Genomic DNA, 17,664 nt, shown 5'->3' with positions numbered 1-17,664 from the left:
GCACTGTGCCGTGAACCTAGCGACCTAAGTTCGCTTCCCAGCCCACGTCTGACATCAGTGGCGAGCGATGCCTCGACCAGTCCTGCGTCCCGCATGCTCCCCGCCTGCACAAACCCACAGTGACCAGAGTAGTGAAGTGCAGACAAACAACCATCAAGACTGACACTGCATGGGGAGGCACTCACCTGGCAGTGTACTGATCAAGGGCTTTAAATAATTAATAATGCATTGTTATAGTGCTTAACGCATAGATTTAATTGATAAATGAATGGCAGTATTATTACAATATTTTGCGGACTGATCGAACCTTTGTTGCTGATTTTATTGAGTTAAAATATAGTTGGTGAAATTATCGCGTTTATGACTGCACGTGAAACATTTTTTGCATAATTCTTATTTTTATTCTTTCGCAGAGCTTTCTTCTACTGCAAGGCCTGCCATGATGACATTTCTGATGCCAAGAAAATCAGAAAATGTGGCTGTAAAGGATGTAAGTGCTTGACTCTCAAAACATCTCCATCTCACAGTCCCGTGGACTGGTAGTGTTCATGGTTGAGTCAATGCGATGCCACTTCCAATCAGACATCCAAAGGCAAACACACACCTTGGGACACTGATACAAATGACAGCAATGGCTATCGTTAGGAATTCAATTGTGCCGAATTATCAAATTGAAAATGCGTTTTGCCCTGCCAGCTACCCGTCAGCCTCCGTACCGCCAAATTAACACTTACAAAGAGCGATTGCGCGTTGGAAAGCGTTGACAGAATCCGCTCGTCCGCATGTGTTTTCCTAACTCGTAAAAAAAACCCTGAAATGTATTTTAACAACGGACAGTCAGTGACCCAGCGTCTGCGCCCCACGCGTCTCTGCGTGAGCACGGTTTAGTATTTTTATCTTTTGCCACTCGTGAGTCACTTGACCGAGCACGCCATCCCCACGGTCGCTGAGAGTCGCTAAACGCTTTGTAACAAAGCGTCGCGTCTGCCGGCGGAAGTCCTACCACCGAGTTTGCGCCCGTGTACCTATTAACGATGCGATAATACCCCACCGACAGCCGCTGCCGTGGAGGAACTCTTAAGATTCAGATCGTGCCAAATGCTTCCTGGCCTCCCCGGGCATCTGCGGAAAAATCTGAACTCTCGTTCGGAGCAAGTGGGCTGTGAGTGGAAAGCGAGTAAACACTCGGCACCCACGGGGGACGGGGCCAGCGATTGCCGCCCGCCGGCCGCCACCGCTCGCCACTTAAGCGGCGGTGACTTCGACGCGGCGCTTGCGCCAGGCTAGGTGCACTCTGAGGCCGTCACGTGAAGTGCCGAAGGCTCCGCTGACAGGAGGTCAGAGGAGCTTTCGCTGACACGCACGCAATGATAATAAAATAATTACATTTTATCGCTATGCATGGCACAAAAACAGACCTGGGGCAACCGACCAAACGAGAGAGTGAAGGCTACTTTAAAGAGATGGCTTTTCAAAGCTGACTTTAATATAACTACCGACTCTGCTTGCCCGATTTCAAGTAGCAAGGCGTTCCATAGCTTGGGTGCCATGCTAACAAAAGCCCGATCACCAAAAAGAGTGCAACCTCGACCTGGCAATGCTGAACAGTTGGAGATCAGCAGATCTTAAGGACCTTGATGGAATACATACATGTATTAGTTATACACGTACGCACACACGCACGCACGCACTTTGTCTGCCCGCCTTCTCGTTGCGGATTCCATGGGTGAGTGGGGAGGCTGCGCAGCATTAGCCAAGTGCGCCCTCAACATTTCGCTGCCCCATCCTGGTAGCATGCACGTGGGCTGCCGTTTTTGAACGTGATTATCTTTAGCTTCAGGAGACATGGCTAATTGGTGGACCTGGCGGTTTCAATACGCCCATGAACCTGAATGCACTAAAATCGTTATCGGCATAATCCCAGCGTGCATGGCAAAAGCCAGTCGGTAAATGGTCTCCGTTTGACGTACACCCTTTAATGGACAGACTGTGGCCAAACAAAAAAAATGGCACTTCACGATTTGTCCGAATAATCACCCAATGCCTTTGAAGTGTCTAAAGCGTTATGTACGAAACTGTGGAACTGCCTCCGATATGAGCCACATGGCACTTTAGCAGCAGTTTATGGGAAGAGAAAAACAAATCGTTTTACTCTTCGTCATTTTAGTTTGAGACACCCTGCAGTAAACAAAGATCCCCCGTATAGCCTTAGCAGACTGTGGGGGCAAGTGCTGTCAGCATGTAGCACCTATGAAGGCCGGCTCGGCACACGAAGGGGGTGGGTGGACAGCACCACACAGACACACGCATACACAGACACACGCACACATAGACACACGCACACACAGACAGACACACAAAGACACACACACGCAATGTGCACCCCATACAACAGCGGGTAGACTTCCGCTGAAACAGAACAAGTGGTTGTTGACAGGATGGCACGGTGTTTACTTTACAAACGTATTTGAAATACATCTTTTTTTATACCAGTTCGATGCATCCTAAAGTACTTCTAATACGTATGGCGAGCTTGGAAGAGTAGGCAAACACCCCCCTAGAGGAGCTCTCTATAGCTCTATCTATTGGAGGCCCTTCCACCAGCAGTGATGCGAGCAGATACATTTCAGGGCTGCTCCTTTACCTCTGATAGAACTGCGCACGTTTGGTTTTGTTTCGCCTCGTAACGAATGGCGCTTAACGCCTCGGTGTCACGCGGTCTAAATAGATGCTCGGTTGTGGTCGTGTCACTGCCGTGCCATCCCGGCACCGCCGCCTCCTCCTCTCCACGGCCTCGTGGCTGACCTTGCCGTGACCTCTCCGTGACGTCACACCTCCGATTAGCGCGGGTTGGCGACGTACGGTGCAGAAAGTAGCTCAGCACACACACACACTTACACACACTCTCACACACACACTCACACACACTCACACACACTCTCACACACATTCACACACTCACACACACACACTTACAAAGACAAAGATCCCCCGTATAGCCTTAACAGACTGTAGGGGCAAGTGCTGTTAGCGAGCACCTATGAAGGCCGGAACGGTACACGAGGGGGTGGGTGGCCAGCACCACGCCCGACCGCCTTTGTCTCCCCAGTGGCGATGTTTACACACCATACCAGGTACTCATTTCAGGCTGAATCGACCTAGGGGAGGCCCAGGACCGGTTCAGATAATCGTCACTGGTGTTGGCCGTGAGCGGGAATCGAACCCGGGTCGCCAGGTTCATAGCGCAGCGCGCTAACCGCTACACTACCGCTCCCCACACACTTACACACACTCTCACACACACACACACTTACACACACTTACACACACTCTCACACACACACACTTACACACACTTACACACACTTACACACACTCTCACACACACACACTTACACACACACACTTACACACACTCACATACACACTTACACACACTTACACACACTTACACACACTCTCACACACATTCACACATCAACACACACTCACACACACTCACACACACTCTCACACACACTCTCACACACTCTCACACACACTTACACACACACACTCTCAAACACACTCACACACACTCACACACACTCACAAAAACACACTCACACACACTCACACACACTCACAAACACACTCACACACACACGTGGTAACAATGGTCACACTCGTGCCTTACAGCAAGAAGGGCCTGGGTTTGATTTCCTGACATGGGCACCTTTCTGTTTGGGCCTGTGTACGCTCTCCCCCTGTTCTGCACGGGGTTTCTCCAGGTTCTGCGATTTCCTCCCATATCTAAACACGAACAATGCCACCGGTGTTAACCAAACGTCGCAATGCGAGACCCCCCCTCCCTCCTGAGAGACGACCCAGTGTGGCTTTTCTGGGTAAATAAATACTTATTAATTAAAGTTACGTAAAGAATAATATCTCACAATACCAAAAGAGGGGAGAACTTAATGTAATTGCTTCTTCTTGAGAGATGTATTCATTATTATTATTATTGTGCAACCTTACAAAAACTTGGATTTTGTTACGTCCCAGGACGACTTAACAGATTTGCCAGGACGGCAGCTAGCCTCAAAATGAGCACCGTCCTGGGAAAACCCAGGACAGGTGGCAACACAGCACTGCGTGTTCTCCATCCTGCCTTCGAGAGGATGCGCTCAACCTTTTTCATGCGTAGATCACAACGCAATCTGGACATATTCAGCTCATGAGTGCGACCGCAACTCGTAGACGCTGGCAGGTCTCGAGCCTGGCCTTGAACAGGCCCAGGGAGTCGGTGATTAAGGATTTGTAGACACTGGGGGCAGCAGAGGAGAAGTTCAAGTTCAAGTGCATTTATTAGGTGTAGCCCTGTGAGCCATTCGGCTCTTGAATCGGGTGCAACCGCAACAAACAAAAAACAAAAACATGAACAAGAAAACATCTTAAAGTGACTAAGTGCAAACAGAAAATCCAAGGAAAGACAGCAAAATATTGCAGAAAAAGCACCGTACACAAACACTGTGTGCCACCTCCCACTGAGTGAAGGTTGACTGGGGGCTTCGACAGAAGGCCTCGGTTTATGGGTTTTTTTTTTTACGCACGCACGGTCTGTCTTTACGTTTCACTATCGGTACCAGAGGACTGTGCACAACTGAATTATGCTTTGTTAGTCGCAACATAAAGTGCAGTTTGTGTCATTGCACGACGCGCCAATGAAGGTGTCATCCACTACTCGGTGACCACAGTTAGATGGACTAGGGGGTGAGATGGCAGGATGGGATTAGGAGAGTTGAAGGAGCATCCTGGATGGAATTGGCGAGAGATCGTAGAGAGAGTGGGAGACCGGTGGAGGAGGCTGCTGCCCAGGTAGAATCCAGTCAGAGTGCTCATCTCCCGTTCACAACTCTGAGCCTTTGATGGGAATTACACATTCCCGAGTCTCTCCATAGGACAGCCACTGTTGCTTTCCCCACAAAGTGGGTGCTCATTTTATCGACCCCAGAGTGCCGATGGGCTGTCAACCGCCAAACCCGGATTTGAACTGGCAGCCTTGCGATTGTGCACTACTTCGCTCTCCCGCCGAGTGGAGGAATGTCATGTCAACGGCTGAGGAAGACGAAGCTGCCAAGGAATAAGACACTGAGAGTCGGGCACGCTAGTGGGCGTGCAATGGCAACCCAATTACGGTGTTTCTCAACTGGCCGTCCTCGCAGGCCTTTAACACCCCCCCCCCCCCCCCCACGGCCAACAGCCCACCTTTTTTGTTTCACGATGACCTCAAACTTTCCAATCCGATAAACAAATACGGCCGCTTGCACGCACTGCACGCGGCCGATGTTGGGTAATCGCGGACAGCCGCTGTGCGGTGATGTGGCGTGCGGTGCCTGGAATTGAGAATCTCTGGCCCCCCCTCCACCTGCTCTGTTCGAGCTGCATGCAGGAAATCCGCACACGGCCAAGGGAGCCCAGAGGGCTTAGTGGCGGCTATTCAGCGTAGAAGACGCCAGGGGGAGTCAGCAAGCCGCGCGAGGCATTGCCTCCACCACCGTGAACAGCCAATGAACGAGCGGCAGTTGGCTGCTGAAACCCGAGGAGGGGGAGTTCATTACCACAGTTGCATTTCCCGTGGAACATTTTCAGAGTCAGAATATTTGTTTATACTGCTGGTTGGAATCCGATGAGCCATGAAGCTCTTTTTTTCTCACAGATCTCCGGTAGGGGCACGGGGTAAGACTGTTGCAACAACAAACAATGCAAAAGACGCGATAGCAGCGCAAAGTGCAAGCAAATGCAAATAAATCATCCATAAAACATGCAAATGCAACTAAACCATCCCCATCCTACCGGGCAAAGCCCACTGAGGTACTAACTTGGTTTGTGGAAGCGAATCTGGCCACCACAAATTGCCAGCTCAGCAAAGTGGCTCACCCCACTCCCGACCCTACCCTCCGCTTCCTGCCACAGTGTGGCGGTGGTGGCGTGTTGGCAGGGCCCATGATGGGTCCTCCTTCCACATGAAGCCAGACGCTCGCTGATTTGGAATGGGCCAAAAACCCCCGGGTGTAGCGGGTACCTATCCCGAAAATGGGTCTTGAGATTCCAGCGAGGCTTTCCGGCGTAAATAATTTGCCTGTGCTTTGTCGATGTTAATATTTTTTTGCCGCAGGATGTATTATTGCCACAACTCGTAATTGATGTTTTGAGATCGGCCGCGTAATGAATGAAGCCTAACCCAAGTATCAATTATGACTCAAGACGTTGGCTGCGAAAACCGATGTGCGAAGTCGTTATCCTACGTTGCGTCCAAGTGATGCGAGGCACTGGCTCTACGCTTGTTGCAGCTGGCAATCAATAGCAAGTGCCCCAATGGTAATGTGCTAATACATAAACACCATGGGGAACCCTGCCTTCACCACTGGATTGACAAAGGTTGTGCATTATTAAAATGCTGGGGCAGAGGGAGTGGTGGCGTAGTGGTTAGCCCAATGCCCTATGAACCCTGTGACCTGAGTCAACGTCAGTGGCGAGTGATTTTTTTAAATCTGTTCTGGGCCTCCGCAAGGTTGGCTCAGCCTTAAATAAGCACATAGTGTGACGTGTAAAAACATTCCAACTGTTCCCCGCGACGGCCGACAGCTGCGTCGAATGATATCTGAACCGGTCCTGGGGCCTTCCTTATTTTTACCAACCCGCAATAGAACCAGCATGGTGAAGTATGGTCAAAAAACGCCCGTGACCGACGCGGCGTGGGGAAGCCTTCATCCGCTAATGAATGGAGAAAGGGCTACAAATGAGTGTCCATCATCATTTTAATGATTGTTATAAAGATGTCCACACCTTGCCGACCTTCACACAAGGGGCTGACTACCAGGTGATGAAACCTGGCTCTGTGCATTTCTGACCATTTTTACATTTTCATTTATTGTCCTCTCATTCTGCCTCTTGTTGTTTCTTTCACCTCTCCCCCCACCCCCACCCCCCCCCCCCAATACTTTCCCCCGTTTGTGGACTAACACTGCGTTGCCTTCCCTCCTCCTCCTTTTCCACGACATCCCAGTCAAGCCGTCATTCTACCAGAGGCTGAAACAAGCATGTTGCATGTCCACCTCCCCGCGGCACACCGACAGGACGGTGCCGCCCTTCTCGTCCCTCTCTGTTCATGATTTCCCAACCACTTTCCGCACCTGTAAGTTTGACATTCCGCCTGTCCGTCCGTCGCTGTCCCGTCTCGTCCCGTCTTCGCCGCCACGTGCCGTCACGTGATGTCACGCGTGGCTCATGTCGCATGCACTCGCTGTGTTTCGTCGTCCGCCTGCTGATTGGCTCGGCTGTTTGTGTAGAAGGCAGCGCTTGGTAGAACGTCCGAACGGATTTAGTAAAAAAAAATAAACATGTTTTTTTGTTGGCTCTCGGATGTGTTTTCGGGTTGCCACCTACCACGTGTTGTTGGGCTTCGATGTCCGACGTTTCGCGCCGCATCCTCGGAGCTTTTCCAGAGAGTTAATTCTTTAGCAGCGAAACGTCGGGCATCATGTCGTACACCGTGCAGTGCGACTCAAAAGCACAGTCGAATAGCCGTATTGAACAGCCTGCGAACACCTCCGCAGCGATGTTGTTGTTGTTATTTATTTATCCATGGCTAAGCTTTTGTTTTCACTATACAATGGTGTCCTTGTTGTTTTAGAATGCAGTGTACCCCTACGCTCTTGCGAGTGCTTCAACCTGCCGTGAGAAACGTTGCAATTGTGTCCGCGTGACATACGAGACAAAAAAAAAACAGGTTACTTGAAACAATAATAATCATCGGACGGACATTTAGAGGGATGCAAAACTGTGTGCGCTCATTCTCTCGTTTTCTCCATTGTGCTATCCTTGTGCTTTTCCATTTCTGTTCTCTCAACATAACTTCGTGTTTATCATTTTCATTCTTTGCAGCCAAGTACTTTGTTAATGGATTAATCCAATCACGTAAGTTATTTGCTTTGCTTCGTTTCGTTTTTGAAAATGCAACCACTTTGCTTTTTGCATTGCTCTAGAGTTATTGCCCTGCGGCCTGTCGTCCTAACCGCTGCCATTACCTTCAAATAAATAGCACGCAGCACATCTTCTTATACAGTTAACGCAAACCATATGGGCCATGCAGCCTGCCAAGAGAGCAAACGTAGGTTGACCAAAGCCACGTTCACGAGGTGATGGTGCCCCAAAGCTCAAACGAATGTTGGGTGCCACTCATCAAACCTTTGGTGGCCCCTATCCAGTGGAGGAAGTTCCACGTTCCTATGACGGGGGGTGGGGGGCAGTCGCGTCTACGACGAGCTTGACCTCAACATCACTAGATGACTTCGACCCCATTCTGAACTGCTTGCCATGGCCTCGGACAGCGTATAGCTTGGGGGGCTAACACGGATTAGCCCCCCGCTGTACAGTTGCCATAACCTTTTTGTGACGTCCCTCTATAAATGACGAATGAATAACTGCACCAGGGTGGAAGAACGAGTCTGATAATACCCTCTAGAGCTTCCCTGACTGGACGCTCTTTTTACTAGCAGCGGCACGAATCAGCAATTGCAGGGCTGCACCTTTACATTGATGTCTCGGGGTAATTCGTTTACGTTGTTGAAGTAGGCGAGAGCTCAACAGTGTACACGAGTCTCACACTTGCAAGAGCGAGTAACCTGGGTCATCAAAAATAAAATAAAAAGTCAAAATATCTGAGCCACAACTGTCAGATAGCAATAATGGGGAAGTGTGAAGGTATCATGGGTTGAGCGGTAGCGCAGTGGTTAACGCTCTGTACTCGGTGACCCGAGTTAGATTCCTGGCCACAGCAATTGGCTTCTAATTTATCTGCTTTCTTAGATTTTTTTTTTATTCTCCTTCCTTATATTTAAATTATCACATCAGATATTGCTTTTACACATTTTTGTTTAAATTCTGCATTTTTCCTATCGCTGCTGGATGTTTGCTTGTTTATTTTTGCGAGCGTTATCATTTTACCGTTACGTGGAGCCAAATCTGAAGAGCGCACCGCCGCTGAGTTACCTCCGATGCAGCGCATCTCGCACGCCGCCTGTGACCACGCCGTCTCGCCATGAGCAAATCGCCCCTCGTCACCGTGGCAGCGGCGTTCTCCCTACATGCGCCATTTTGGTCTCCTTCCCAAACCGAGTCCCCAGGCCGTGCTACTGGCGTCAGCTCACGGGGCAAAAGAATCCTCACGGAAGCCCTCGGCGCAGTGGCACGAGCCCGTGCGCGAGATATTCGTGCGGAACGTTTTTTTCTTATTCCGACAAACCCTTCACGTGGACAACAGAGGGTGCACCTTCCCCGCACGCTCTGCTGGCACGGGATTTGGTTTTGTCGCATTGACAGCCGACCCAATCCGTGGAGCTGGAGGTTCAAAACCAAATTGAAGACCACTTCTGTGCAGCCTTTGGCGGTGACCGGGGCCTAGACAGTCAGCGCACGAGAACTTGAGAACGCAGTTTTTAAGTAAGGGTAGCCAAGACCCGGATTCGAAATCGGGACTCTTGGTGCTGCTGACTGAGCGCTCTGACCTCTTGGGCCACAGCGGAGGGGGGCCGGGTGACATCTGAGGACTTCTCTGTGCGTTGCGTGTTCACCGGCCTGTACAGCAGCAGTCCACATGTTTTGCATCCCGTGGGGCGTAGATTATCCTGGGGTTTCTCTATCGTACGGTCAAAAAAAACCAATACGGCATGTAACTGGTATGGCAATATGGGCAGTAGAGGGCAGTGCGGTAAGTCATTGTTGTACTGTACTATCAGGGGTGGCCCGTCCATGTAGGCGAACTAGGCGGTCGCCTCGGGCTCCAAGTTCAGTGGGGTGCCAAATTTGAGGGGGAAAAAACCGACAAAAAATACAAATAAAATAACGAAGATGTTATTATTTCAATTCCCGTGCACGTACGAAGGGAATATCAGATGTAATACATTTCTCAACATTTCTGAAAATGTATTGGTTGGACAGATGGATGGATGGACAAAGCGAATCATTATGCATCTGTTTCCCAGTTTACCAAAAACCTCAGCCTGGATCTGCCCTCGGGGTTCAGGGCTCCGATCACATGGTTCGCCCTCGGGCGCCAGTTGCTGGCAGCCAGTCTAGGGCCGCCTCTGTGTACTATACTCCCTCTATGCTGCCCACCTTCACCGAATCCACGTTGACCAGTATGGGGAAGTATGGTCAAACAAACCCGAATGACCTGCATGTCTTGGAGAGGCCTTCATCCACCAGTGGATTGACGAAAGGCTGTTCGTTGACATGTACACGTGTACATGTACACATGGCGACATCCTGCGCTGTGCACATCGTCCAAGGGCGCTGTGTACACGTGTGGGGGGTAGGGTTGCCACCTGTCCTGGTTTTTCTTTCTTCCCAGGATCGTCTCTTTTTCAGCTACCTGCTCTTATCCTGCAAATCCGCCTGTCTCTGTGACGACCGACGCCACTCACGCAGTGACGCGGCGAGCTCCACGAACATCGCTCCGGAGCGAGTTCGTCCCACACCCCGACTCCCCTCTTCATTTCCATCGTTTATCTCTGGACGCGCAAATCGGTTGGCGGTTATCATCGTGCTCCACCTGAAATATTCCACCGTGGCGCGTTGGTTTATTTTATTTTTTTACAGAATCTACATTTTGTTCTTTACAAAGCGCCGGATTACTTTTCTTATTTCCATTGTCCATTGTCCAAAGGAATTACTATGGAGGGACGTGGGGATGTCTCTGTGTGGCAGAGTGGTTAGCACACGGCACTCTGCTCCCCCGTGTCCCGACTTCAATTTCCAACCATTGCTGAGATCAGTAGGGAGTGAAATCTGAACTCGTCCCGAGTCTCCTTGCCTCCCCCACCACACCACGACCACTTCAACTATCACCGACCCGCGTGGTAAAATACGGTCAGACAATCACACAACTCTCAGTAGAGCAGCAAGGTCTTCATGCAGGCAGTGACTTCTTGACAAAAAGAAGATAGGGTTTTGTGTGTTATTGTAATAAATGTAACGTGGCATAAGTTTCTTGAAGTTTGGTCGCAGACGTTCACCTCGGACATTCCCTTACTAACACGTGGCGCATGGCGATAGGGTGGTAGAGCAGTACTAACGGGAATGACGCGACCGCATGCCGACGTCGCCAATGCTTGCGAGTGTGCATGGTCCTCGCTGTTGCCCTTTAACCCTGCTATTCCCCCCCCCTACCCCCCGCCCCCCTCAGTCGATGAGTCCTCAGCTCTCTCTCCCATCAACAAGAAGCAGAAAAACGGAGCGGTCCGAACGACGCCCAATTCGTCGCCACCCCGCGTCATCAGGTAACTCCGGTGACGATCTGCCGGCGCTTCGTTTCTCGCCGAGGAATATTTTCCGGGCCGCTGGTAGACTGCAGCGGGCGGAGAGCAGCAGTCCCTCGGCCTCCTCCAGTCTGGCGGTGACACGCCGCTCGAGCCAACGGTCCGCTAAGGGAAGGACGTTAGCCACGGCGTGGATACCGTGCAGGAGAAATGTGGAATGCGGTGCAGCGTTGCGGCGACGATACACGTGGATACGCAACGACTCGCCAATAGAAATTGATGCGGTGTTGCACATAGAGGACGGGGAGGTTATGGTTAGGGTTGGGGCACATGGGCGGCTGAGGTTTGGTGACCGGTGGTCTGGACCGGATTGGCTTTCGATATGAGACTGGGCCACAAAGGGGGTTTGAATGAAGCCAATTCCAAACGTCGTACTCAATTTGTAAATGTTGTAAATTTACTCTCCAACAAACTGGTGGGCTGAGGTAGTAACTAATTGGCGTTTTGGTTATGTGACAAATCCCTTACTAATTGGCTGTGTCGGGTAATGGAGGGTTACGACACATTTATACTTACGCGATCTAACCCAAAAACCTTTATTACGAATAATATTGGTCGCGAAAGCCCGCGCGTTAAGCTGAAATGAAGCTGATGTATGCATGATTTTCACCTTCCAGAGTTTGCATAAAGCAGATAAGCATAACTGCTTTGTTAAATGTGGCTATGCTCGGTAGCCTGAGAGCTATTCTCACCGTCATGGATGTGTCACTCTGCGTACCAATACACATGCTGCGTAGGCATGACTTGCTGGCCATCCCGGGCACCGAGAAAGCAGAGGACATGGACTGCAACATCAAGAAGTACGACTCGACCGGCATGTTCCACTGGTGTCCATCCCGCGACATCGAGAGGGTTATCCTGGTAGAGAAACACGCACGCATACACACGCACACACACAACAACAACAACCGCCATTCGCCACTAAGTGGCGGTGACGTCACCACGACGCTTGTGCCAGGCCATGTGCACCTTGAGGCCACGTGAAGTGTCGAACGCCCGCTGGCAGGAGGTCACGGGGCAGACCCAGGTGCCACGGGTCGACTGACTGAGACGACTGGCTGATGCACCACCTGTGCCCCCTACTGTGCCAACTTGCTGGGCTTTAGCCACACATACGTACACAAGCACAAAGGTCATCGATTCCCAACGGAGCCGTTAACACTTGCGGTTGGACCTGTTTATGAGCTTATAATGAGTCCTGTATGACACACTAGATGGAGAGACATAGGGACGAACGCAAATAATGCAGTGCGGCTCCAAACATTAGCTGGAGAGCATTCCAAAAGTATTGAGAATTGTCACCGTTTACGAAGTAGTATCGCACACTCACCCGATAAGTTGGCGCAGTCTCATAGGAAAGCGGCTGCCAACGTCTCGGCCTGACACATCCTCCTGCCTCTTGTTGACATCACCTCTTGCACCCCCCCCCCCTGCCCCCCACCAAAGACGCGCAGCGAGGCGTCCATGACGGTGCTGAGTGGCCACGTCGTCGTCTGCATCTTTGGGGACGCCAAGTCGGCGCTCATCGGCCTGCGCAACTTCGTGATGCCGCTGCGCGCGAGCAACTTCCACTACCACGAGCTGAAGCACATCGTGTTCGTGGGCACCCTCGAGTACATCCGCCGCGAGTGGGAGTCGCTGCACAACTTCCCCAAGATCTCCATCATCCCGGTGAGACGGCCCACAGGAGAGAGTTCGCCATTCCGCTCGAGGTCACGGCTGCGAGTTGCGTGCAAGACAGGGACCAGCAAAAATCCGCCCCCCTCTCCCCCGCCCTCACCCACCGTGCAGCCCCGTGGTTCTTCATTGCAGGGCCGGCTGGCCACTCGCGCTCCTGGTGGCCTTTAGTGTGGCCCCTGACGTGGGGGCCTCTCGACAATACACGCCTGATGTTTTATCGGCGAAAGTGCCGCCCACCCCCCACCTGAAAATGGGTGAAGACGACCGATGTAGCCTATGTAGGTTGTTGGACACGAGCGGCTGTTGACGAGCGGCGTATGAAGGCTGGCACGGTGCACAGAGGGGCTGCGAGGAAGCTCCGAGTGGCACGCGAGGCAAAGGCCTCTCGGCACGTGCAATCCGAGCGTGGTCATCTAAGTGGAGCATTCCTTCTGCCGAGCTACTTGAATTGCGGTGCGATCGTCCGGAGGGGTATAATTCGACCGTTGTAGAAGGTGCCCCCGCAAGCGGCCCGTAGGCGGAAGCTTAAGAGGAGATATTCCCCACGCGCTGCCCAACCCGCAAACCCACACTTGGATTACGAGCGACTGCGATGGCATTGCCCGGTAAATCCCCCGTGTGGCCTACGCGGGTTTGTCGGTGCAAGCGCTGTGAGCGAGCGGCCAAAGTGCCTTATGGAGGCCGGCACAGTGCATGAGAGGGTGGTGGAGCCAGCACCACGCCTGACCGCCTTTGTCTTCCTCGTCCTCATGCTTTATACACCGCTCCAGGTACTCGGTTATGGCTGTTGAGTCGACATTATGGGGGAGGGGGGGTGGCTCAGGACCAAGTTTAGATAATCGCCACTGATGTTAACCGTGGCCAGATTTCCAGAAGTGGCGTTGATAAGTTACGCCGCCATAAGTGGCGATACCAACCTGGCAGTTTCTTCACCTCTCTCTCGTTGGGTATTTAATTTTGCAAATACGAGGATACGGATTTGCACACCGAGGGCTGCTAATGCGTCGGCATCCCGAGGCGCGCCGTGCATCACACAGCTCACTCACTGCAGTGCCGAGGGCAACACCCAGTGGCCGGAACGCCTCCATCAACTGGGCGTGAGTCTGCCAGTAGGGGGGGCAATGCTGCTGCTAGGTAACAACCGTATTCATACGCCCATTGAAAAACTGGTGATACATTTTTTTCTTGTCTCATCATTTGTTGCGCAATAATCCTTCGGTGCTCGAGCTCGGCGAGGTGTTTGTCTTTTGTTGTTGCTGCTGCCAGGAACCTTACTAATTCCTACGTCAAAAAACACCCCATATATGTATGGCCAGCTTGGAAGAGCAGGCCAAATACCCTCTGGGTGGGCGGCTCTCCGGAGCTCCCTGCAGTGGAGGCCCTTCTGCCAGCGATGGCTCGAGCAAGGCGGTGACCGTGCCGTCCGCGCCATCCCCGCTGACCCGACCTCTGTACGCTCCCCGGCACAGGGCTCGCCGCTGAGCCGCGCCGACCTCCGGGCTGTCAACATCAACCTGTGCGACATGTGCGTCATCCTGTCGGCGAACCAGAACAACATCGAGGACCCGTCCCTGCAGGACAAGGAGTGCATCCTCGCTTCACTCAACATCAAGTCCATGCATTTTGACGACAGCATCGGCCTTCTGCAGGCCAACTCTCAAGGTGATCGCGCTGGACACCACTGGGCCCCTGAGCCTGACGGGGTTTGGCTGGTTGGTCGGTACCACCTGTGGTTGCCAGCGCTACTACAAGTGTCCACCACGGGTAGTGTCCACCACGGCAGTGTCCACCACGGCATTGTCCACAGTGTCCACCACAGTGTCCACCACGGGTAGTGTCCACCACAGTGTCCACCACGGGTAGTGTCCACCACGGGTAGTGTCCACCACAGTGTCCACCACGGGTAGTGTCCACCACAGTGTCCACCACGGGTAGTGTCCACCACGGGTAGTGTCCACCACGGGAAGTGTCTACCACGGGTAGTGTCCACCACAGTGTCCACCACGGGTAGTGTCCACCACAGTGTCCACCACGGCAGTGTCCACCACAGTGTCCACCACGGGTAGTGTCCACCACAGTGTCCACCACGGGTAGTGTCCACCACGAGTAGTGTCCACCACAGTGTCCACCACAGTGTCCACCACGGTTAGTGTCCACCACAGTGTCCACCACGGGAAGTGTCCACCACGGGAAGTGTCCACCACAGTGTCCACCACAGTGTCCACCACAGTGTCCACCACGGGTAGTGTCCACCACAGTGTCCACCACGGGAAGTGTCCACCACGGGAAGTGTCCACCACAGTGTCCACCACAGTGTCCACCACAGTGTCCACCACGGGTAGTGTCCACCACAGTGTCCACCACAGGAAGTGTCCACCACAGTGTCCACCACGGGAAGTGTCCACCACGGGTAGTGTCCACCACAGTGTCCACCACAGTGTCCACCACGGGAAGTGTCCACCACAGTGTCCACCACGAGTAGTGTCCACCACAGTGTCCACCACGGGTAGTGTCCACCACAGTGTCCACCACAGTGTCCACCACGGGTAGTGTCCACCACGGGAAGTGTCCACCATAGGTAGTGGTGCAACAATCCACCTAACTCCTGCATACAAGCGAACTGATGTTATATCGTTCCATCTGTCGCGGTGGACGTACCCTAGGCTATGTCCTCTCCCGTGGCTGCCTCTCTCTCCGTTGTCTGGACCACCAGCCGTCCCCTCTCCCAGCGACAGCTATTGCGCAAGCCCGCACTGTCCTTCACCATCAACGTGGCCTTTAAGTTGCGCGCCGTTCCTTATTCGTGTGCTCCTCTCTGTGCCGCTCGTGCTTTCACAAAAGTTACACACGCAAAGAAAAGAAGAACATTTGATTCCAATTGCGCCTTTTGTCATCATGCCACTCATTTGAGATACGGGCATTTAAAACTCCCACGGGAACGATGCACGGGTCGCGTGTGTTAGAGGACGATGATTTTCTCACGCGCGTGAACCCCGAGCGCTCATTAATGACATTGGCCAAACATCTCAAACAATCCAGGGAGCCGAGTCCTGGGACGCACTCAGCGTGGCCTTCATGAGTAAATAATTGTATTTAGTATTATTGTATTATTATGATAGTAAAATGCTAATGAAGATGGTAGTGGTACTGGCATGTTTTTTAGATCTCTTGGAGCACCACTGCCAACTCGCTTCTTCCGCCGCTCGCCGCCGTTCACTTTAGGAATTTGTGCCGCGTTTGGTTCTGATTTTGACTCAAATTGACTTTGCGCCGTGCCGCTTAGTCCCGCGTCGAAATCTGATAATTCCTCGTCGAGCGGTAACATCTCTGTGTCAAACAAAACGCGACAGTCTCCGCAGAGAGATTCAATAGTCATGTAATTGGAAACTTTTCCTTAATGTGCTTTGTCACACATTGCAGCCTCGGTGTGTTCGTTAAGGGCATGCGTATGTGTGTGTTTGTGCATGTACATCAGAAACTGCACGTGTGTCTGCGCGTGTCTCCGTTTGCATGTGCTTCTTGCTCGGGCAGAGCGCTTAGCTCACTGCACTACGAAACTGGCGACCTGAGTTCTATTCCCGGCCACTGCTCACATCAGTAGCGGGTGATTTTTGAACCTGGTCTGGGCCTCCCCTAGGTTGACTCAGCCTGAAATACGTACCTCGCATGACGTGTAAAATATCACAACTGGGGAGATAAAGGCGGCTCGGGTATTTCCGCTGACCACCCTGCAACCTTGTCGTGCACCATACCGGCCCTTAATAGGTGCTCGCTAACATCACTTGCCCCAACAGTCTGTTCAGGGCTCTCCGGGGAGTGTTTGTGGGCAGTTGGGCAGCAATTTGGGGGGGGGCGTTTGCTGCGAGGGTGGGCATGTGGTCGGGGTGCAATGTGGAAAAATAAATAACCTGCACATTTTAGAGCGTGTTAACAGCAAAGATAATTAACGTTGTCATCCGGCGAGAGGAGCATTTTGCATGGGCTGGCTGCACGGAACTGGAGATAAACAATCTGGGCCCTTGCAAACGCGTGTGAACGATCGCCCTCCCTCTCTCTGCACGCTGCTGATGAATCGGCTGTCTCCTGGCTTGGCAAGACGAGCACACGATACTCACCATCATAAGGGGCCGACCATAAATGACGTCACGCACCAAGGGGGGGGGGGAGGGTCAGACATTTGTGACGATGTATGAAGAGGGGGGGGGGGTGAGAAATGTGACGTCACATCAAATGCGCAACTTTAAATAAATATAGAATTGTTATAACAACACTAATTGTTATAAGAAAACTCCTACAACATCAGAGTGCAGCGCCACAATAAATACGCACTACAATGGCAATAGTTTAAAGCGATTTGAAGCACGTTTTATTTTGGGGGGGGGCAGAGCTTTGTGATGTCATATTTGAGGGGGGGGTCCGACTTTTTGTGATGCCGTGTGACTAGGGGGGGGGGGGTCAAAAATTGTCCAAAATCGCGTGACGTCATACAAATAGTTTCGGCCCCCCACGAACCCCGCGCTGAGTGCAGCGATTCCGCGCGACCGCTAGGGGGGGCTCGCGCTGGGTCCGGGCCCCCACCCACCCACCACCCGTTGCGGCCTCGCCGTGCCCGGCTCCCGTCAGATCC

At 52.2% G+C, this 17,664-nt stretch overlaps 1 protein-coding gene across 12 annotated transcripts in view; it reads left to right on the top strand.

Moving 5' to 3' along the window:
- Positions 1-17,664, top strand: part of KCNMA1 (potassium calcium-activated channel subfamily M alpha 1) — a 107,594-nt gene that overhangs the window by 63,703 nt on the left and 26,227 nt on the right. For 9 of the 12 annotated variants that reach the window (XR_009756083.1, XR_009756084.1, XM_061564886.1 and 6 more), the window contains exons 18-24: positions 414-490; positions 7,046-7,174; positions 7,924-7,956; positions 11,225-11,318; positions 12,095-12,218; positions 12,804-13,028; positions 14,507-14,699. Coding sequence is in view for 10 of the 12 variants with exons in the window: in XM_061564886.1 (XP_061420870.1) it covers positions 414-490; positions 7,046-7,174; positions 7,924-7,956; positions 11,225-11,318; positions 12,095-12,218; positions 12,804-13,028; positions 14,507-14,699 (875 nt within the window). In the remaining 2 variants the exon portion in view is untranslated. The remainder of the gene's footprint in view (positions 1-413; positions 491-7,045; positions 7,175-7,923; positions 7,957-11,224; positions 11,319-12,094; positions 12,219-12,803; positions 13,029-14,506; positions 14,700-17,664) is intronic. The other 3 variants (XM_061564895.1, XM_061564894.1, XM_061564887.1) reach the window with 2 other exon arrangements.

Source organism: Lethenteron reissneri, chromosome 34 (assembly GCF_015708825.2).
Source record: "Lethenteron reissneri isolate LAM-NWPU_2019-01 chromosome 34, ASM1570882v1, whole genome shotgun sequence".
Lineage (NCBI taxonomy): Eukaryota > Metazoa > Chordata > Hyperoartia > Petromyzontiformes > Petromyzontidae > Lethenteron > Lethenteron reissneri.
Note: the sequence above shows the minus strand (reverse complement) of the source record. Positions and strands in the feature narration are given on the sequence as shown.